General features: G+C 36.5%; 1 protein-coding gene across 1 annotated transcript; it reads left to right on the top strand.

Annotated features, from left to right (window-relative positions):
- Positions 1–749: 749 nt before the first annotated feature.
- Positions 750–22,712, top strand: LOC115219347 (meiotic recombination protein REC8 homolog). The gene is made up of 11 exons (XM_036509415.1): positions 750–817; positions 3,038–3,159; positions 7,986–8,112; positions 10,598–10,747; positions 11,757–11,829; positions 13,161–13,277; positions 15,255–15,298; positions 16,231–16,379; positions 20,254–20,445; positions 21,572–21,681; positions 22,547–22,712. The coding sequence occupies exons 1-11, from the start codon at positions 764–766 to the stop codon at positions 22,630–22,632; spliced, it is 1,224 nt and encodes a 407-aa protein (XP_036365308.1). The 5' UTR covers positions 750–763; the 3' UTR covers positions 22,633–22,712.
- The last annotated feature ends 1,809 nt before the right edge of the window (positions 22,713–24,521 follow it).

The following is a 24,521-nucleotide window of genomic DNA, read 5'->3' as shown; positions in this document are numbered from 1 at the left end:
AAAAATTTTATTGAAATAAAGGCATGCTTAAGGCTGTACTCCACTAGCTTTTCCATGCCCTTGAACATCCCGTAAAGTAAGTTAGCTTAAAATTAGTTACTTAGTTCCCTAGATTGTTGCTTTTCATCAAAAATCGCCCCAAGCTGATTTCCTACATGTTTTATTGGATAAACTTATTATTGTCCCAGGTGCGTTCTCATAAATTCATCATGCTTTTCCATCTAGATTTACCTCCAGCTAACCCATTTGCATGCATCGTTTTTGTACTGCTTTTCTTCCGTCAACCTGTACATAACTGCACCTTCCATTTTTTGTCGTTTTTGTACTGCTTAAAGGCACGTTTCTTTCCTGCCAAGCTTACTGTTTAAACCATGTTTGTGTTCTCCCAGTCAACAGCCTTATCATTACTGGTACTCTAAACTCTTCGATTGCATATTTGTGTGAACAAAATCATTTTTCTTCGGAATAGAAAAAAAGGTCCATCTTTATTTCTTCTTTTGCTGGTGTCTCAAATTTAGGTTAAATCAGTGTTTCTCAAAGGGGAGGCCTATGGAACGGTCAGACAAGTTATTTTGAGAAAATTTGGTTTAAATGTTTGACAACTCAGCACCGTCCATTGGAGGGGGGGCTTTTTGCTCATATATTCATATATACCATCATTATCATCAATACTGTTAATAAGTGTTTCTAGTCATTATTGTCATCTGCTTGTACTCATTATGTATTTTGCCTCTTCTTTATACAAGCTATGCCGGCATTCTCTATGCCTGAAGACCAGTTGAGGATGCGGGAGATTGTTGCAGACAATGTGACTATGGTATCTATGTTTTTTGTATTTGTTTTTTTTTTCAGTCATTTGACTGTAGCCATGATGGGGTTTCTTCCTTGATGAGTTGAGTCAAATCAACCCTGGTACTTATTCTGAAGCCTGGTACTTAGCCTGTCAGACTCCTTTGCCAAACGACTAAGTTATGGAGATGCAAACAAGCTGATACCTGTTATCAAGTGCTGGTGGGGACAAATGTGATCACACACACACACAGTATAAACAATATTCATTTGATAAAGATACTTAAAGTTGAGCCACCTAGTTAGATCGGAATAAAATGCACACACAACAATTTTTATTTGAATACAAACCTTGGTACAGAAGTACTGGCAGAATGATTTGCAAGTAATGTATGCAGTCAATTTAACTTGAATTCATAATCCACTCTTGAGCTATTCAGACATGTACATTTTATTAAATATACAGTCCATAATATACTTCAGAGTACGCAAGGTGAATTAAAAGTAAATAAGTAACAACTGAAAGACAGGTGTCAATCCATTACGGCTGTTTCTAAGGAAGTTTTTAATTGGTAAATGAGTAAATTATATCATTATTATAAACCGCTTTCTACATGAATCTTACAGTCAAGGACATTTAGAGTAATTTTGAAGAATAATTTAAAAAACACAATATATATATATACTTTGGGTATCATAGATGAGTTCAGCAAAAATTTAGATTTAGATGAATATGGAACTTAAGTTGAGGCACCAGAATTTAGTACGGTATTATCCATATAATTTCAAAGTAAGGTGATTAAAGTCAAAATAAGCAACAAGAATATCCAGAGGTAATGCAGTACGATCATTACATGCAACTCCATTTAATTGAACAATGCAATCATTACATCAATTTAAAATGTAGTGCAATCTTCAGCTGCACAAAGAATTTAATTATATTAGAACAAATGGACACATTAGTATAATTATACCTAAAATCTCTGAGAAGTTAAGGAGCTAGACAAAGAACATGTTTCTACTTCAGCATAGAAGTTACTAAAATTATCAAGAAGACCCATGAGTTAAGATCTTCTACTACCATGTTTTTACTGATGAAATTCACTTCTCTGTCAATATATCTACCCTCTTTGCAATGTTGGCAAATGGAATAAGTATAAAAATGAACATTGTCAATTTAATTTTATAAAATTCCATATGTGGATGAAGAGGGCTCTACATTTTAAAACTGATGTAATACTTACATTGTTTAATTAAATGAAGTAGCATGAAACAATTGTACTACACTACCTTTGGATATCCTTGTTGCTTACTTTGATAGTAATCACTCCATTTTGATTTATATGGATAATACCATACCAAATTCTGGTGCCTTTAACTTAAGTACCATATTCATCTGAATCTAAATTTTTGCTGAACTTTATATATATATATATATATATATATATATTATAGACCTTTATATAAATAAATAACGTGAAATACACGAAGAGACGAACAAAAAGACAAATAAGTCATTCAAGCCTTCATTCTTCATTCAGAAACTGATCCCTCATCGCAGATTTCGGCTGTTTATTTCTGAGATCCACTCTGAATCAGCCAGCCACAGAAGGAAAGAATGAAACGCAACAGAGACGAACAGGAAACAAAAATTCTTTTTTGGGGACAGTAACAATTAAAAACATGGATATATATATATATATATACATATGAGAGGGATGACCACTAAGTGGACATCCATTATGCTAGAAGTCAACCCCCTATGGTCTTACCAGTAAGACAGGAATGTTCTCAAGAAAATTCAGCAAACTCCAGAATGTAAGTGAGCAAGACAAATGAACAGATACAAAATATACAGATTAATCACAAACCAGTTTCGTTGTTACCACTTATGTAGATGTCTGCAACTCGTCAGTGTGATCGTCTTAGCAAAATATACTTTGCAGAACTATACGCGAGACGTCCGCATGAGATTGAACATGTATATAGTTCTACCAATTACATTTGGGATTATATTTCAAAAGTCTTCGTTTTGGCGCGCCAACAATACCGGAAATAATTCTGCAGAAAATAATTCTCTGCAGTGAATTTTGCCAGTTAGAGAACATGGTTATTTAAATTTAAATTTAAATAACTATGTTCCATCCTCTCTCTCTCTCTCCAATTCCCCTTCCCCACCTCTGTCTGAGTCAGTCTGTCAGTCAATCATTCTTAGTGACCAATGAACCTGTTTTATTCTTTGTTGCAGTTTCAGGCAGAGCCTGATTTACCAACATTTGATCCCCAAGGTTTGCAGATGATAGTAAGTGATGAAACTGATCTCAACATTCTTCTGCCAACTGAAGAATTGCCAGGGGCAGAACCAGCTAAGTTAGTAAAACTATTATATTATATCTGCTGCTACTACGTTTGATAGCTACACCACTGGCTTTTGGTTCTAGTATCTGTTTTTATTTTTTGACTAAGTACAAAAGGCCTGTATTTTAGGATATTTTCATGTCATTCCTAATAACATCCTTATAACCTGCCATTCCTAATAATATCCTAATAACATGTCATTCTTAATAATATCCTAATAACATGCCATTCCTAATAATATCCTAATAACATGTCATTCCTAATAACATGCCATTCCTAATAACATCCTAATAACATGTCATTCTTAATAATATCCTAATAACATGCCATTCCTAATAACATCCTAATAACATGTCATTCCTAATAATATCCTAATAACATGTCATTCCTAATAACATGCCATTCCTAATTACATCCTAATAACATGTCATTCTTAATAACATCCTTATAACATTCCATTCCTAATAACATCTCATTCCTAATAACATCCTTATAACATTCCATTCCTAATAACATCTTAATAACATGCCATTCCTTATAATATCCTAATAACATTCCATTCCTAATAACATCCTTTCATGTTGTTTTAATTATTTTATTATTGTAGTTATCTTTAACCTGATGAGTGGCTATATTTATATCGAAGTGATTTTACTACTATTACTAATATTTTTACTATAATCATTTCTTAAATATAGCCATGAAACATGTGTCGTTATTCTACCAAATATATACGTTTTATTTATTATTTTGCACATTACGTAATCATTGGTATATTTTTTATCTTAAATTTAATTTTTCTATAATATGTAATTTTCTAGATGGTGTCATTTAATTTTTCATTATTGAATTGATAAAAGGTGGGGTTTTTTTCTAATTCATATATATATATATATATATATATATATGGTCAGCTGTAGAAATGAAGCCAGAACTGACTGGAGCCTGGTGCATCTCTCTGGCTTACCAGTTCCAGTCAAACACCCTAACTCATACCAGCATAGAAAATGGACAGGAAATGATGATGATGATATATGTGTCTTTTGTGTCTGTGTTTGTCCACCACTACTGCTTGACAATCTGGTTGCTGTGATTATGTCCCCATAACTTGGTGGTTTGACAAAAAAGAGACTGATAGAATAAATAGCAGTCTTAACAAATATAAAGTACTGGTGTTGATTCGTTTGACTAAAAAATTGTTTGAGGTGGTGATGCTGCAGTATGGCTGCTATCTAATGACTTAACCCCTTACTCGGCAGAAACGAATATATGCATTTTGACCGAAATCGTTTTTTTCCATCTCTGGCGAGTTAACTCGTCAAAAGATAGACTCGCCAAAATCGACAGCAAACGAGTTCCTTCATCTAAAAACGGGTTAACTCGTTTCTGCCCAATGCCGTAATTTAAAATCAATATTATTGAATTAAAATTCATAATAAATAAGGTTTGAAATATACCTCGAAATCACCATTCAAAACATAGTAAAATAAAACAATTAAAAAATATGTCTGAAAAAATACATTTATTTTCAAAATAATTGTTGGGTAAGGGGTTAAACAAGTAAAAAAGTGACAAAAGATAAAAGAACAACTCAGCACCATTGAAGGAATAATTCAGTAGCATTTATAAATAGTTGATTACAAAAGCTCTGTACTGAAGTTTGTTATGACAGGAGAAAAAATATTCACAGTAGATTTATATCGGTTAATTATGTTGATATATCCAATGCAAGCAGGATTATTTATAATGACTATTATAATGGAAGGAGAGTGTGTGTAGCTGGACTGCTGGTTATCATACACTGAAAGTTAGCACTAGAACAAACCTTTAACCCTTTTATGTTTAAGCTGGCCATATCCGGCCCAAATATCCTACATGTTTTACATTCAAACTGGCCATATCTAGCCCCTCACACCTAACCTACATTGACATTCTAAGATTAAACTATCACACCATTGAAATTTCAAAGCTATAAGATAATGTATGATTAATTGAAAATAATTTGAGTGAAAAAAGTATTACATTTAACAGATTAATCTGAACACTAAAGGGTTAAATAACCCTTGTACCAAGACATTCCAGAAGGATCTAGAAGAACCTATCATGTGAAGCTTGGCTGCTGATTGGTCAATAACTTGACCTCTCGTGTGAACAAGGTTGTGCTGTGTTGTGACTTAAACTTCACAATCTGTTGACTCAGTTTTGAGTCTTGCTATAATAGCATTGTGTGATCTGAGAGAGATTTAGCTACTATTAATAGCAAATCTAGTGACTAAGGTGAGGTTCCCTTGTTGATTAGGGAAACTCCCTCATTAGCTCATGAGGCTCCCTTATTGGATATGGAGTTGCCTGGGGCAACTGCTGGGGGCAAGCTAGCAGAAACGTTAGCACGCCAGGCGAAATGCTCAGTGGTATTTCATCTGCCACTATGTTCTGAGTTCAAATTCCGCTGAGGTCGACTTTGCCTTTCATCCTTTCGGGGTCGATAAATTAAGTACCAGTTATGCACTGGGGTCGATGTAATTGACTTAATCCGTTTGTCTGTCCTTGTTTGTCTCCTCTGTGTTTAGCCCCTAGTGGGTAGTAAAGAAATAGGTATTTCATCTGCCACTATGTTTTGAGTTCAAATTCTGCCGAGGTCGACTTTGCCTTTCATCCTTTCGGGGTCGATAAATTAAGTACCAGTTACGCACTGGGGTCGATATAATCAACTTAATCCATGTGTCTGTCCTTGTTTGTCCCCTCTGTGTTTTATCCCCTTATTGGTAGTAAAGAAATAGGTATTTCGTCTTCCGTTACGTTCTGATTTCAAATTCCGCCGAGGTCGACTTTATCTTTAATCCTTTCGGGGTCAATTAAATAAGTACCAGTTACGCCCTGGGGTTGATATATCTATTTCTTTATTACCCACAAGGGGCTAAACATAAAGGGGACAAACAAGGACAGACAAAGGGATTAAGTCGATTGCATCGACCCCAGTGCAAAACTGGTACTTGTTTTATCGACCCCAAAAGGATGAAAGGCAAAGTTGACCTCAGTGGAATTTGAACTCACAACGTAACGGCAGACGAAATACGGCTACGCATGTCGCCCGGCGTGCTAACGTTTCTGCCAGGGTTGATATAATCGACTTAATCCGTGTGTCTGTCCTTGTTTGTCCCTTCTGTGTTTAGCCCCTTGTGGGCAGTAAAGAAATAGGAGTTGCCTGGGGCAACCTTTTGGAAAAGACAGTAACCATGAATTTCACACTTTACATGTTTAACCCTTCAGCATTTTAACTGGCCACATCCCAAATAGTCTACGCATTTCATGATCAAACTGATCAGATCCAGCCCAAATATTCTCTATGTTTTATGTTCAAACTGGCCAGATCTAGCTTCTCACACCTATCCTACAATGTTATTTTTAAAATATACAGTCACATCATTGAAATCTCAGAGTTACAGGATAATACATGATTAATTCAAAACATTGTGAATAAATAAGCATTACATTTGATAGAATAATCTGAATGCTAAAGAGTTAAATTCTTTTACTTGTTTCAGTCATTTGACTGTGACTATGCTGGAGCACCGCCTTTAGTCGAGCAAATCGACCCCAGGACTTATTCTTTGTAAGCCTAGTACTTATTCTGTCGGTCTCTTTTTGCCGAACCGCTAAGTTACAGGGACGTAAACACACCAGCATCGGGTGTCAAGCAATGTTGGGGGGACAAGCACAGACACACACATACACACATATATATATACGACGGGCTTCTTTCAGTTTCCGTCTACCAAATCCACTCACAAGGCTTTGGTCGGCCCGAGGCTATAGTAGAAGACACTTGCCCAATGTTCCACACAGTGGGACTGAACCCAGAACCATGTGGTTGGTAAGCAAGCTATTTACCACACAGCCACAATCAAGAAACTGTGTGTATCTTAAATTGTGTTGTATCCATGCCTAAAAATTTAGCTCCACGATAATCTAGACAAGTAGTTCTCAAACATTTCTTGCCAATGAATTAAAAATTTTATATTCTCTCTTTTTTTAATGTTACAAGCAGTGGAACACTGGACAAAATTGCCTTATAGTATTTAGTTGCATCTCCTTACATTCATCATCATCATCATCATTCATCATCATCATCATCAATCATCATCATCATCATCATTATCAATCATCATCAATCACCATCATCATCATCATCATCAATCATCATCATCATCAATCATCATCATCAATCATCATCATCATCATCATCATCTAATGTCTGTTTTCCAAGCTTGTATGTGTTGGATGGTTCAACAGGATTTGGCAAAATGTAGAGCTGCTCCATGCTCCAATGTCAGCTTTGGCATAGTTTCTGCAGCTGGGGGGGGGGGGGGCAATCACTTTACAGTGTTTACTGGGTACTTTTTCCACACCACCACTACTAGTGAGGTTTGCGAAGCAACTTGTAAGAAAGAAAAAGAACAGGAAAAAGGCCCCTTCGACCAAATGAGGGAAGGATTTTTTCAAAAAGGAGGGTGGAGGCTAAATGCAGGATTCGAGAAGCTAAAGTATGATAGAGAAACCAGCACAGATGTCTTGTCATAGAGGAGGAGATCCATGGCATTATATAAGGGTGGGTGGGGGGTAGCTGGGAAGAAGATAAAGACGGCAGTGGTGGGGTATCATAATTCATTGTGAGTTCAAATTCTGTGGAAGTTGACTTAGCGTTTTATCCTTTTGGGGTTACTCAGCTGTACCTGTTCGCATCCACAACCGAAATTTGTGTCTTTGTGTTAGAATATTATTATGGAAACTGTGTATTGTGGTATCAGGTCAAGAATGTTTTTCTTGTTTTATTTCAGGGAACAAGTGACTCCCAAGAAAGGTGTACCTGATAGCACTGTGCCTGGAGCTCCGCAAAGAGGTGTCCCAAAGGAAAAAGATGCTGATATCACAGTTGTCCAAGAGAAACCACCTGCAAAACGTCCAGTAATAATGGATCTTTATATTTTATTCTTTTGTTTCATTGCTTCTATTTCTTGAAGGAACTATGTGTAGATGCAGTGAATGACACAATCAAGAAACTAACAGGGTGTATCCTGAATTGAGTTATATCCATGTCTAAAAACTTAGCTCCTTGATAATCTAGACAAGTAGTTCTCAAACATTTCTTGCCTATGAACAACCTTTGATTACTATTTTATTCTGCCCCCCCCCCCTAGCTATTCATTGTTTAAAAACTAGCTTAATAGAAGCTTCTTTCTATTTTGTTTTTCATGCATTGACTTGTGTAGGTTGAACTATGTAAAACGTCTGAGAAACAAGTTTTTTTGCAATAAATACATCCAAAGTAACATGTTGTTCCCCAATTTACAATTTCACTTGCATAGACCCCCAAAAGTTTTACATGGACTTCCAGGGGCAACATGGACCTTGGATAAGAACCACTGATCTAGACCAACTGCAAAGCTCCAAGCTGTTGTTTAGCCCCAAGATAGCCCTGACTGAGGAAGCTCATCATCAAAAGCATTCCAGTTGTGTTCTGTTCTTTTGTCCTAGACACAGTGTTCCTTAGACCGGGGTTCCATAACCATTGGGCTGCTGACTAGTGCTGGGCCATGGATCATTTGGCACTGAGCTGCACAGAAAGAATAAATTTTAAAATATTAATTCTGTTTTATTGATTATTGCAGTCTATATAACAGGTTTTATGCAGTGTGGATAGAATAGAATTTATATACTGTTCACTTCAGTGAACAAAATATTTAGAACATCTAAAACTAACCTGAAATTATATACCAGCGGTTTCCAACCAGGGGCCCACAGACCCTAGGTGGTCTGCAAAGGTAGTACTGGAGGTCCATGAACTAAAATTTAATATTTCATATATATATATATATATATATATATCTGTAAATTAATATGTGACAATTATTCGGTAGCCAAGATAAAACTCTGAGTTTCGGATGCCAAGTTGGCCAGATAACCAAAGAGATGGTGGTGTGGATTTCCACCTCGGCATCCAAAACTCAGAGTTTTATCTTGGCTACCAAATAATTGTCACATATTAATTTACAGATAAATTTCCTCTATTTACATAATATTGAGGGCTCTTTCTTTCTTTTGTTATCTTACCATTTTTACCAACATATATATCTCTCTTTACTCTCTTTTACTTGTTTCAGTCATTTGACTGCGGCCATGCTGGAGCACCGCCTTTAGTCGAGCAAATCGACCCCGGGACTTATTCTTTTGTAAGCCCAGTACTTATTCTATCGGTCTCTTTTGCCGAACCGCTAAGTGACGGGGACGTAAACACACCAGCATCGGTTGTCAAGCAATGCTAGGGGGACAAACACAGACACACAAACACACACACACACACATATATATACATATATACGACAGGCTTCTTTCAGTTTCCGTCTACCAAATCCATTCACAATGCATTGGTCGGCCCGGGGCTATAGCAGAAGACACTTTCCCAAGATGCCACGCAGTGGGACTGAACCCAGAACCATGTGGCTGGTTAGCAAGCTACTTACCACACAGCCACTCCTATATATATTTATAAAATACAAAATGGGACAAGAACGCAAAACATCCGGACAGCTAGGTGATACAAAAATGGGACAACAAACATCCAGATAGACGATATAAAGAAAACAAGGACGGGTCATTTGAAGAAAGATCCTCACAATTTCGGCTGTGAGGATAATCTGGTACTTGACTGAAGAAAGAAAATTTCGAATGACCCGACCTTGTTTTCTTTGTATCGTCTATCTGGATATTTTGTTGTCCCTTTTTGTATCACCTAGCTGTCTGGATGTTTTGCATTGTTGTCCCATTTTGTATTATATATATATATATATGTAGCAGCATATGTACACTTTGTTCTCTGATATATATATATATATATATATATATATATATATATATATAATATATATATATATATATATATATATATATATATACACATACACATATATATATAAGAATACAGTGTACATTCAAACACAAAAGAGATAGCCAAAGAATAGGATATCTGACTCACTAGAAAGAGCAGTTAAACTCCAAGCCACTAATTGTTGTAATTCTGAAAGTGATTGAAAACAGAATAACAACAATTAGTGGCTTGGAGTTTAACTGCTCTTTCTAGTGAGTCAGATATCCTATTCTTTGGGTGTCTATTTTTTGTGTTTGAATGTACACTGTATTTTTCTCTGAATAATATATAGTCTGTTGACTAATTTTTTCCTTCTTGCTAGACCATTGGTAACTAAGAAATTTTTCAATAAATATTCTTGCTACCCTAAGATTTTAATTAAATATATATATATATATATATATATACATAGGGATAAGTATATTAAAAGGGGTCCATGGGAAAACTCATTTCAATAAAAGGGTTGGGAACCACCTATTATATACTGTACATCTGGCATTCTGACATGTCTTGTCCAATTTCTAGCGCATTATTCCATTGGTCCTTCCTCCAATTGAGAGCCCTCGAAGAAGACGTCATGTACGGCATTTGAAGGTTGATGTCGATATTTGTATTAACAAGAAAGATATACTACAGAACATAGTAAATACAAGAGATATTGTGAGAAACATACAGGTAAACATTAGTTTGTTATCTTATATTTGTATTGAGGGATGTTTAAGATAATAAATTCCTTGCTCTTGCTATATTGTATTTTTTCGAAACTTATTTTAGTCATTGGACTGTGGCCATGCTTGGGCACTGCCTTGAAGAGTTTTAGTTGAACAAATTGACCCCAGCGTTTAAACTGTTTTCTTTTTTCTTTTTAAGTCTTGTAATTATTACTCTATCACACATTTGTGGGCTTCCACATAGTTTCCATCTACTAAATTCATTCACTAGGTATTGGTTGAGCCTGGGTAATAATAGAATATGCTTATCCAAGGTGGCATGCAGTGGGGCTGAACCCCAAACCATGTGGTTGGGAAGTAAGCTTCTTAACCACACAGCCACACGTGTGCCTATGATAATAAATCTAAAGTGATGACATGAAATATAAATCTTCATCATTGTCACCACCATCATCATCATCATCATCTAACATCAGTTTTCTATGCTGGCTTGGGCTGGATTATTTGAGAGGGTCCGGCGAGCCACAGGGCTGCTTCTTGCTCCATATCAGCTTTGGCCAGCCCCTATGCATCTTCCAAGACAACACCAAGCCTCTGGAGAATTTCCTTAATCACTTCCTGCCATCTGGTGTTGGGCCTGCTACAGGATCCCTTTAACCCTTTCGTTACTGTATTTATTTTGAGATGTTCTGTTTCTTTCAATTAATTTTAGATATAACAAGGAATTTAGTAAAATAATTTTGTCATCATTAAGCTAGGGTTAAGAGCATAAATCGCGACTAAAGTTTGGTAGAAGATTTTAATTCAAAACTTATGAAAACAAAACATTTGTACTACAGAGCCAGAGGTGGTTTCAGCTGGGTTGGTATCGAAAGGGTTAAACCCACAGCTGCTGTGTCAAATGAGAGTAAGGCCCTAGTAGGATGATCCTGCCAGATCATCCTATCAAACTTTTCAGCTACAAATAATTATTCAGTCACCTTTTAAACTGCTACTATCTCCTGTTTTGATAGGATGTTCAAGTATGCCATCCCCTTCTGCTAGCCAGTACATTCAAAGAACTCTTTAAGAATCCTGCCAGAAAAGGTAAGAAATATTTGGCAATACATTTCAGTAGTATTTAGTTTATTAATGTTGTATTCTTTGAACCATATATACAGAGAGAAGGTACTCTGCCCTTGTGTAGGGTGCATCCAAGCCTAGAAGTGTTCTATTTGGATTGTTAGCTTTCCAGTGGCTTGACGTTCATTAATAAAGTTAATTAATGTGCTTTTGAATTCTTCTGGAATAAAAATTAATAATAAACAGGTGAAGAACAACTATATAGTCATCATCATCATCATCATCATCATCATCATCGCTTAACATCCGCTTTCCATGCTAGCATGGGTTGGACGATTTGACTGAGGACTGGCGAACCAGATGGCTGCACCAGTCTCCAATCTGATCTGACAGAGTTTCTACAGCTGGATGCCCTTCCTAACACCAACCACTCCGAGAGTGTAGTGGGTGCTTTTACATGCCACCGGCATGAGGGCCAGTCAAATGGTACTGGCAATGGTCACGGAAAATTGTGGTTTTTTTTTATGTGTTACCTGCACTCCGGCACAGTGCGTGTGTTTATTTGGCAAAAAAAAAAAATGACCATCCTAAAATATAACAATAAAAAATATTCCTTATTGGAAAACAGGTGTGGATTGGTGACAGAAATAGCATCTGGCTGTAAAATTCCTGCCTCGGTAATCTCCTATATAAGCAATGCTAGCATGGTAAAACAGACATTAGATGGAATATGTGTGTGTGTGAGTATGCATGATGAAAGACAGGATGATAAAACTTGCTGTTAATTTGGTCTCAAGATCTATGAATTTGAAGTCAAATAACATGCAAGAGAGCTTCTATACCAGTGCTTTTCAAACTTTTTGCGGGAGCGGAACCCCAAGAAAACATTCCACTGGCTCGAGGAACCCCTGTGCAATAATATAATAGTCTTATGCACACATATCTGCACAGGAGAATTAAAAATTACTGCTGATTTTAGCAGTTTTGCAACTTCTTGCAGAACCCCTGGACTGTACTGGCGGAACCCTGGTTGAAAACCACTGTTCTATACTATAAAAAGGATATCTGCTTAATTAGTATGTAACATTTACTAAAAGCACTTTTGAAGATCTTATACCCCTCCCTCTATGCCTTCTTGTATTTCTCTCTCCTGTTATTTAATATTTTTTCCTTCTTTTCTCTCGCATCCTGTTACTTTCACTTCCTTTCTTTTCCAATACTCTCTATTTCTCTCTTTCTTCTAGTCAACTGTTTTTATTAGGAATACTAGGAAAATAACCACCCTTCAAGCAGTGTTCTGCTAGTGGAAATAAGCACGGAAAGATTGATTTACATATTTTTAAAATTATTTTCAGAGCTAAGACAAAAGCTTTTGTTTCCACTTTGGGCAAGAAACTTAAAACAAGTTGAAGATTTCAGTGAAACGGAATCAGATCAGAAAAGACCTATTTTTTGTGTACCAGAACTAGTGTGTGAGTATTTTGGCTGTTCCATTATGTTTTAACAAGAATTTGTTGGATTCAAAGTAGATAAAACTATGAAGATTGGGTTAAAAGCCCTCACTCTGGATAGAAAAAAAAAATTAAGAGGTTTCTCATAGGATTTGAAACTATATTTTAGTAACTATGATAGATGTTCTGCCAGTGGACCAAAGCAACCATTTGAAATATTATATCTATTTTAGAAGCTTTGTTCTTACTAGTGAGAATTGTATGTTCTTTATATCATAAGAAATAATAGGATGTGAATATTGGATAATATATGTATATATATATATATATATATATATGTATACACACACACACACACCACACACACACACACACACACAGAGAAAGAGAGATCATGAGTTTTCAGCTGTTCAGTTATTTGACTATAGTATGTACTAAATATGAAGAAAAATAAGCTTAATTTTAAATTCACATTTCTTTGTAGCATAAATCAACACAAGATTCAAATTGTCTTAAATATTATTGTACATGCATATATTTTATTCAACACTGCTATTTAATACATTCCAACATCAGCAAATTTATTTTGGGCTTTTTCCACATATCAGAACTGTCGTTATGAAATAGCTGTGAAGGATGAATTTGGTATTTCTGGCTGATAATACATAACAATGCAGAAATGCATGCATCCTACAATCAGGTGACATCATTCATAGCCCCATGTGTTTCCACACATGTTGTTTAAAAGGAGATATTTCTCCTGAGACTATTTCCACAGAACAAGGTTTTCCTCAAAAGATTTAATCAAATAAATCAACACCACTACTTACGTTTTTTATTTAAAGTCTGGTACTTATTCTAGCAGTCTCCTTTACCAGACCACTAAGTTACAAGAATATAAACAAACCAACACTGGTTGTCAAGTGATGGTGGAGATAAACACAAAGACACACACATATTTAACAGGCTTCCACACAGTTCCTGTCTATCAAATTCACTCACAAAGTTTGATCAGCTTATGCAGTGGAATGTCCTGTAAGTTCACTGTCATCAATTCAAACACAATTTTGAATAATGTAAATTTGAATTTTGTGTTGATTTATGTTGTAAGGAAGTGTGAATTTAAAACTAAGCTTATTTTTCTTCGTATTTAGTACATACTATGTTTTAACCCAAAAGATAGGAGTGGCTGTGTGGTAAGTAGCTTGCTTACCAACCACATGGTTCCGGGTTCAGTCCCACTGTGTGGCACCTTGGGCAAGTGTCTTCTACTATAGCCTCGAGCTGACCAAAGCCTTGTGAGTGGATTTGGCTGATGGAAACTGAAAGAAGCCCGTCGTATATATGTATATATATGTGTGTGTGTCTGTGTTTGTCCCCCCCCCCCAACATCGCTTGACAACCGATGCTGATGTGTTTACGTCCCCATAACTTAGCAGTTCGGCAAAAAGAGAATGATAGAATAAGTATTAGGCTTACAAAGAATAAGTCCTGGGGTCGATTTGCTCGACTAAAGGCAGCGCTCCAGCATGGCTGCAGTCAAATGACTCAAACAAGTAAGAGAGTAAAAGAGTATCTGATTGCACTTTTTGATCTTCATTATTTTTACTATTAATGGGGAGATACTGTGGATATACTTTCTCAGTAAACTTTCCTCATAGTGAACTTTCTTCATGGTGAATCGATAGTAGTGAACTTGCCTGTAACCATGCAGTGAAGTTGAACCTGAAACCATGTGGTTGCAAAGCAACCTGCTCAGGAGCACAATATGCTGACTGCATATGTAGCGATTGAAACTGCAACTTTGTGATTATCACTTCACTTTTGAACTAGCAGTTTCGTGTCACAGAATCAGAAGCAATCTGAGGAGGATTGGTTTCAAGAGTGTTAATGTGAAACACTTGAATTAAAATCTTTACAATCATCACTTGTTGAATATGAATCATCCCGTGTTTTTGTACAACTTATTTATTAATTTCTGTTTCTTTTATTGTTTAGTGAGCACTGAATCCTCATCAACTCCCAGGTCTGATCAACTACAGGTATGTTAATTTTTTAATCTTTTAATCTGAAATATAGTCAATATTTTTGCTGTGCCTTTGATACTTTCAACACTTGTTTCTTACCTTCGGAAATTAGAAATTCTTTCATTTGTCTCAGTTATTGCACTGTGGCCATGCTGGTGCACCATATTGAAAGGTTTCAGTTAATTATATCAATCTCACTACTTCCTAAGCTCATATCTTACCATGGTCAACTTGGCCTTTCTTTCTAAATAATAGCACGTTAAAAATAGCGTGGGTTAAAAATCCCTTTGAATAGAAACAGTTGAAGGCTGCCTGTGAGACACAAATCCACAGGACAGACATTCTACCATTGTACCAAAACAATCCTTCAAATACCTCTATCTGTTTTAGAAATTTTATTCTGATTTCTTTATTACCCACAAGGGGCTAAACACAGAGGGGACAAACAAGGACAGACAAAGGGATTAAGTCGATTACATCAACCCCAGTGTGTAACTGGTACTTAATTTATCGACCCTGAAAGGATGAGAGGCAAAGTCAACCTTGGTGGAATAGGAACTCAGAACATAATGGCAGACAAAATACCTATTTCTTTACTACCCACAAGGGGCTAAACACAGAGGGGACATACAAGGACAGACAAACGGATTAAGTCGATTATATCGACCCCAGTGCGTAACTGGTACTTATTTAATCGACCCCAAAAGGATGAAAGGCAAAGTCGACCTCGGCGGAATTTGAACTCAGAACGTAGCGGCAGACAAAATACCGCAAAGCATTTCGCCCGGTGTGCTAACGTTTCTGCCTGCTCGCCACCTTATTTTTATTCTTACTAGCAAGAACTGATTGTTTAAATTTTTTTTTCCTCCACAAAAACTGTTTTAAAAGCTGTTTTAAACATTTGAAAAAATTATGATGTCTGAATGTTAAGCTTTTGTCTCTTGTAGGACCTTTCATCTGTAGAGTTGCCTCGACCATCCTCTGTTGTTAGTGAGCGTCAAAGGTCAAGCTTAATTGAGAGAAGTGTGACTCCTGTCAGTATTAAAAGTGGAAAATCAAAAGATTCTTTGCATGAAAGCACTCCTCGGAAAAGAAGGTAAAAACATATATATGGCTGGGTGGTAAGAAGCTTGCTTTCCAACCACACGGTTTTGGGTTCAGTGCCACTGTGTGGCACCTAGAAGAAGTCCTTTTTCTATAGCCTTGCGCTGACTGAAGTGTTGTGAGTGAATTTGGTAGAAGGAAACTGAAAGAAGCCCATCACATATATATATATATATATATATATATATATATATATGTTTACATACATACATGTATATATATATATATATAGATCAATGTGTGTGTCGGTATTTGCCCACATCTCCCCACCATTACATGACAGCCGATGTTGATGTGTTTGTCCCAGTAACTTAGCAGTTCAGCAAAAGAGACAGCTAGAATAAGTACTAGGCTTATAAAGAATAAGTCCTACAGTTGATTTCTTTGACTAAAAACCCTCTAAGGCGGTGCTCCAGCATGGCCACAGTCAATGACTGAAACAAGTAAAAGAATATATATATATACCTAGGCAGTATTTATATATATATATATTATATATATATATATATATAGATCAATGTGTGTGTCGGTATTTGCCCACATCTCCCCACCATTACATGACAGCCGATGTTGATGTGTTTGTCCCAGTAACTTAGCAGTTCAGCAAAAGAGACAGCTAGAATAAGTACTAGGCTTATAAAGAATAAGTCCTACAGTTGATTTCTTTGACTAAAAACCCTCTAAGGCGGTGCTCCAGCATGGCCACAGTCAAATGACTGAAACAAGTAAAAGAATATATATATATACCTAGGCAGTATTTATATATATATATATATATATATATATATATATATACGGTTAAGTAATTGAGATTCTAGTGAATTCTAAAGAATTCACATGAATATGGTCCTTAACTAGGATGCACCGGATATCTATATGGTGTTAACCATACGACAAGTGGGGTGATTATAAATAGGAAAAAAAGCAACAAGAATGGATTAAAATCTCGGTACGATCGTTTCGTACGAGGACATCTTTAATAAGCTACAAAAAATGCAGTGAATACAGATGGCTCGTACTCGTCAGCTGAAAAAATATCAGAGAATTCCCAAACATCAAAAGGGGTAGATACAAAAGAGGTTGTAAGATTAACTGCATTGAAGAAAGTTCGATTCATGGAGATCCGATGAAAGGTTTTAAACCTATAGAATTTATGCATGTCTACATATAGCTCATATTGAATATTTGATCAAGTTGTATGAAGAAATGTTCGGATACAGTCATGCAAAATTTCTGAAAATCCGAGTAAGAGGCAAAGTGACTGCCACATCATGTAGAGGAAAGTCTGAGTAAAAACATAGTGACTGTCATATCGTGTAGAGGAACAGATTGTTATTGAAATTTACAAGAATTGCAGATAAGTTCGATTTTTTGGTTTTTTGCCTCTTTTGCAGTCACTTTGCCTCTTACTCGGATTTTCAGAAATTTTGCATGACTGTATCCGAACATTTCTTCATACAACTTGATCAAATATTCAATATGAGCTATATGTAGACATGCATAAATTCTATAGGTTTAAAACCTTTCATCGGATCTCCATGAATCGAACTTTCTTCAATGCAGTTAATCTTACAACCTCTTTTGTATCTACCCCTTTTGATGTTTGGGAATTCTCTGATATTTTTTCAGCTGACGAGTACGAGCCATCTGTATTCACTGCATTTTTTGTAGCTTATTAAAGATGTCCTCGTACGAAACGATCGTACCGAGATTTTAATCCATTCTTGTTGCTTTTTTTCCTATATATATATATATATATATATATATATATATATATACCTAGGTAGTATTATATATATATATAATATATATATATATATACCTAGGTAGTATTTATATATATACATATATATATATATATACCTAGGTAGTATTTATATATATATATATATATATATATATACCTAGGCAGTATTTATATATATATAGGGAGAATTCGCGAATAAACAAAAGAGGAAGACAGGTGGTGTAGAAAACAAACAGCTGTATTAGTTTAACGCTCGGAAATTGAAAAAGTCTTTTACGTTTCAAGCCTATGCTCTTCCACAGAAAGAAACAAGGAGAGAAAAAAAATGTGTGTAGTGGCTACACATCTATCAATATATATATATACCTAGGCAGTATTTATGCTTTTAATGCTGTTGACACCATGGGGTAAATTGACTGTCCAGATGTCAAAACTATAATGATATCTGTTTGGTAGCTGGTGATGGGAATTCATATTTGTTATGCTTGTATCTGGAGATTACCTACATTGGTATTGGTTGTTTTTCTTCATAGGTAATTTTATTAAGCTTAGATAACACTTAAATATTGGTGTCTATTTTGGGGGGGGGGGTCCTGTGGCATATCTATCTATCTATCTATCTGTCAGTCTGTCTGTCTGTCTGTCTGTCTGTCTGTCTATCTATCTATCTATCTATATATATATATATATATATAAAATTTTCAAAGTTGGGAGTTAAGTCCAGGTAGATATAAAATAAGTTTCAGAAGAGGACCAAAGAACATATATACATGGGGTCTAGCTAGGGTGGGGCAAGCAGGGCACATCTCCTAGGTGCCACTTTGAGGGAGTGCAATTTTGGCCAAGATGATTTTCTAATTAAGCCATTTCTATGTGAGTTTCTACTTTTTGGTTGTGAGGAGGCAAAATTTTGATGCTTGCTCTGGTTACCATTCACCTTAGCTACACCCCTGTACATACATGCACACAAACATTCATGTGCACTCACTCACACGTACATATTTTTTTTTCTGGCCCTTTGTCTTCTGAGTTCTTGTGTTTGTAGAATTGCCTGAATGGACACCCCACCACTTGGTTCTTTTGTGCCTTTAGAAGAAAGGCAAAACTGAATAAAAATGGTTAAAGATCCTTCCTGATCCAATTGACCAGTGCTCCACAACTTTTTTTCACTTGTGGAACACTTATATTCTTTTCAAAATCCAGTGGCACACCTAAACTAAAAATATAAGTAAAAGTATGGGGGAAAACATTATATTCAGGTTACATTGCAGTACACATAGCTTCATCTCGTGGCATACCAGTGGCAGAGCACTGATATAGACTCTAGACTCATAATGCTGGTTTCCTGGTTACTGTGACATATAGACTCCACCCACCAACGAGACACTGGTCTTCCACATGATTACTCGTTTTTGGCAGCTGAGTGGACTGCAACCACAAGAAATGAAGTGTTTTGCTTAGGGACACAATACACCACCCAATCCAGGAATCAAAGCCACAATCTTACAATCATGTATCTGATACCCTAACCACTAATCCGTGAAGGCACATGGCCTAGTGGTTAGAGCAGCAGACTCACAGTCGAGGGATCGTGGGTTTGAATCTCAGACTAAGCGATACGTGTGTTTATGAGCGAAACACCTAAGCTCCACGCGACTCCAGCAGAAAGTAATGGCGAACTTCTGCTGACTCTTTCGCCACAACTTTCTCTCACTCTTTTCTCCTGCATCTTGCAGCTCACCTGCGATGGACTGGGGTCCTGTCCAGGTGGGGAACCTATACGCCAAGGAAACCAGGAAACCGGTCCTAATGAGCCAGGTGTGGCTCGAGAAGGAACAAACAACCACCACTAATCTACACACTTCCACAATTGGCAAAACTGACCTCAGCAGAATTTGAACTCAGAACATGAAAGAGCCAGAAGAAATGCTGCTTAGCATTTTGTCCAATATACTAACAATCCTGCCAGCTTGACCCCAGTAGATTAATAAAATAAGTTACCATCGTATACTGGTCTATATCCCTTCCTTCTTGAGAAATTTATGTGTTTTTACCAATGTAAAAAAAAAAAATTATCATTGCTAGTAACTCATGTTCGTTGTATACATTGCTATTTCAGAAAAACCCAAAGCCTGAGTGAAGAAGAGACAACCCAGATAATTGAACAACCTTCAATCCATCAACTTGATGAGGAGTTGTATCCTTTAGTTGAAGAAATACCTGTGGATATACCCAGCATATCAATATCTCCTGTGAATTCGGATGAAGAGAGAATCCCTGAATTCAGGCATCTTCAAGATTATATTGTAATGTAAGATGGATAACCTTGTTGTTTGTTGCTTCTGTGTCTCACATTTTTTGTTGTTAATTTATTGTTATGTGAACCTCCACGAGGAATGTGAAGACGCAGGCTGGAAAGCGGAGCATTTTCCAATCGAAGTTGGATGTAGAGGGTTTGTTGGACACAGTGTGAGACGACTGTTGTTATCGTTAGGCCTAACTCATCGTAAAGTCAATACCACCATGACCGGTATCCAAACCACAGTGGAAAAGGCTAGCCACTGGATTTGGTTAAAAAGAGACGATGAGCGATGGCTAGAAGAATATTGAGCTTTATTTGATAACCAGTTGATCTAGCAAGCGGGGCCTCATATCAATGTTTTATAATGTAAGAAAAATAATGATTTTGTGCTCATGTAACAAACAAAGAAAACACTGCGAAAATTCCAAACTGAAGTGCAAAATGGTGAGCTGTAACTTCAATTGTCCACGATGCTAAATGAACTGTCTGTACCACAGTAAGTGTTCTAAGGCAAAAAGAGCAAAATCCACAACAAGTCAATGTATATCTAACATCACCTGACAGAGTCCATAAAGTGTTCCCTTGGACGAATCAACATAAGCTTAAATAATAAAAGATGTGAGAGCGAACAATGTCACATGATAGGATCATGTCCATTGATTGGATGACATTTAATAAACAATGTTTTGTGTCGAGGCAACTGGAGTTGTCTCAGCCATCCTCTACCAGGTCTTTTTAATTGTCATTGATGTTTCTATAACTTTGCCCTTTTCTAGGTAAGAGCATTAGCCCTATGCAAACCGACTTTTTACCTCTGGGACCTGGTAGAGGTCCCAAGGTAAAAAGTTCATAAAGTGTTTCCCCGGAACACTATATGAACTCTGTCAGGTGATTTCTATTTTTTCTATTTTTTGACCTGTCCAGCATTAAAGGTCCCCAACAGGAGCTTGCTCTCCACCGGCATTGCTCTCAGGGTCATTAAGGTAAACAAACCACCACACTGTAACAAGGACTGCAACTTGTGATGGATTTCAGTCATATCAAAGGTTATATGACATACCATCACAACCATATTTTTTCTACTGTCATTTATTGTATGTAATATTTTTAAGACTTTGTTCAAATCATTCTACAGGAATGTGGAAAAATATACCCAAACAGAACGTTGGACAACATTCAAGCAGATTTGTCCTCCTGGACAAATTAAAAAGAGAAGAGCAGCCTGTCTGTTTTATGCTTTACTTAGTAAGTTAAATACTATTTCAATATCTCTATTAATATCATCGTCATCGTCATCATTCACTGTCCACTTCTCCATGTGTGGATCAGTCAGGCAGAATTTGTAGAAGCAGATTTTTTTTATAGCTGGATGCCCTTTCTGTCACCAAACTTGACCTGTTTCCATGTGAGGTAATATTTCCCCAAAGCCAGATATATTTTCACATAAGATTGGAAATGAAGGACCCAGCTTATATGATGGCGACATTTATTTACAACTATCATGTGATGTTAAGGCAGAGAGACACTAACACTCATATATATATATATATACATATATATACACACATATATTTAAAGGCGGCGAGCTGGCAGAAACGTTAGCACACCGGGCGAAATGCGCAGCCGTATTTCATCTGTTGTTACGTTGTGAGTTCAAATTTCGCCGAGGTCAACTTTGCCTTTCATCCTTTTGGGGTCGATAAATTAAGTACCAGTTACGCACTGGGGTCGATATAATCGACTTAATACCTACGTCTGTCCTTGTTTGTCCCCTCTATGTTTAGCCCCTTGTGGGTAATAAAGAAATAGGTATTAAACGAGTATGGCAATAACCAAGTGAAGATAATTAGCAACAAATGCACCTCGTTTCATGACAGAACATGGTGAATGGTTTGTTTACATGTTTGAATGTGCTTTTAGCATATCAGGACTGATATTAAACATTGCATTTTTACTAATCACCGCTTAGCGCACTCAACCCGTAAATTAAATAACAGCATCATATCTTCCCTTGTTTCTATCCCCGCCAAGTGATCTCGGTAAAACCACAAACCATTTTGTATCTGACACTTTAAATATTTCTCTCTCTTTCTTTTCTCATCCATTCCAGTGGCCCATCAGAACTGCCTGATACGCCTCAAACAGAAGGAACCATACGGTGATATCTACATCAGATTAAGGACAACACCACCATAAGCTCAGTCTTTGCACACTCTCTCATCATACACACACGCATACTGCATAGTAGCTTCATTAAACATCAAGTACATCAAGGACTGGACATCTTCTATCTCTCTCTTCTATCTTTTCTCTTTTCAAAGAAAATATTTCTCCCAGCGTTCACTACTTTCCCCTCATTCTGGTCTAACAACCCTCCGTGTTTGTTTTCATTCGGTTTCCTTGTATGTCTCCACTATTCTGTTTTTGTTCCCAACTTTCACCTTTCATAAATCCAAAATTTTATTTTGGTATTTATGGGAGCAACTGTCTTTGAAGACTCATATTATCGTTGAATGCTCGAAATGAGGAGTAGATACACAGCCGACAACTGATGAAAGGTTGTTCTTTGTGTTTACTTGTCTTGTTTTCCATTTTTTCCTCTTGTTGTTTGTGTATTTAACTCATTTGTTTTCATACTTCATGTTGTTTACACAGTTGGTGACATCCTATACCCATATAAGCATGCATATATATATATATATATATATATATATTATTTATATTATTATATGGGGTGGTGTGTGGGGGTGATGATCTTTACTACTCTAGGCACAACATTTTGGGAGAGAGACCCAGTCAATTAGATCAACCCCCAGTATGCAACTGGTACTTAATTTTTCGACCCCGAAAGGATGAACGGCAAAGCTGCCCTGAGCTGAATTTGAACTCAGAACGTAAAGACAGACAAAATACCACTAAGCATTTTGTCCAGCATGCTAAGAATTCTGCCAGCTTGCTGCTCTCATAATAACAATAATGATAATAATAATAATAATATCATTATTTTTATACAATAATGTCACTAAGAAATGCCTCAAAGTATTTTGACCAGTGCAGTAATGATCCTACCTTGGTCAATTTTGCCTTTTGTCCTTTTGGGGCTTTATAAAATAAGTACTAGTTGAGCACTGGGGTTTATGTAATAACCGAGCTCCCTCCCCCGCCAAAATTTCAGGCCTTAGTAGTAATAATGATCCTTCTTACTATAAGCGCAAGCCCTTAAATTTTGAGAGAAGGAGCTTGTCAATTATATCAATCCCAGTTCTTGACTGTTACATTATCAACCCTAAAAAGATAACAGGTAAAATTGACCATGGCAGGATTTGAACTCAGAATGTAAAGATCAGGAAGAAATGCTGCTAAGCATTTTGTCCATTGCACTAATGGTTAGCAACAATAATCATTTCTAACATTGCCATCTTTAAACATTCTTTCAAAATACTTTTAAGGCCTTTCACTTGATTTAATTTTTAAAAAATTTTCTTTTTATAAACATCACATAACTCCCGATAAATGTAAAAAAAGAGACAAGAAACGGCAAATTAAGGAATGAAAATCAAAGTTGTGGCTTCAATGTTGATAGTGATATGAAAATTATATACTCCTTCATCAAAGGTAATCACTCAGGACAGCCTACATACATCATCATCATTGTAATCACTGTTTAAAGTCCGCTTTCCATGCTGGCAGGGGTTAGACACCATATCTCTCTGTCTGTTTTGACATGATATTTACGGCTAGATGCCCTTCCTAACACCACCCATTCACCCAGCAGAGTGAGCTACATACATAGACACACACACATATATATATTATATATTATATATATATTATATGTTATATATATATATTATATATAGGCGCAGGAGTGGCTGTGTGGTAAGTAGCTTGCTTACCAACCACATGGTTCCGAGTTCAGTCCCACTGCATGGCACCTTGGGCAAGTGTCTTCTATAGCCTCGGGCTAACCAAAGCCTTGTGAGTGGATTTGGTAGATGGAAACTGAAAGAAGCCTGTCGTATATATGTTTATATATGTGTGTGGTTGTGTGTCTGTGTTTGTCCCTCACAACATCGCTTGATAAC

The sequence above is a fragment of the Octopus sinensis genome, linkage group LG14, assembly GCF_006345805.1.
Source record: "Octopus sinensis linkage group LG14, ASM634580v1, whole genome shotgun sequence".
In the NCBI taxonomy this organism is placed as follows: Eukaryota; Metazoa; Mollusca; class Cephalopoda; order Octopoda; family Octopodidae; genus Octopus; species Octopus sinensis.
This window is presented reverse-complemented; position numbering and strand designations above follow the sequence as displayed.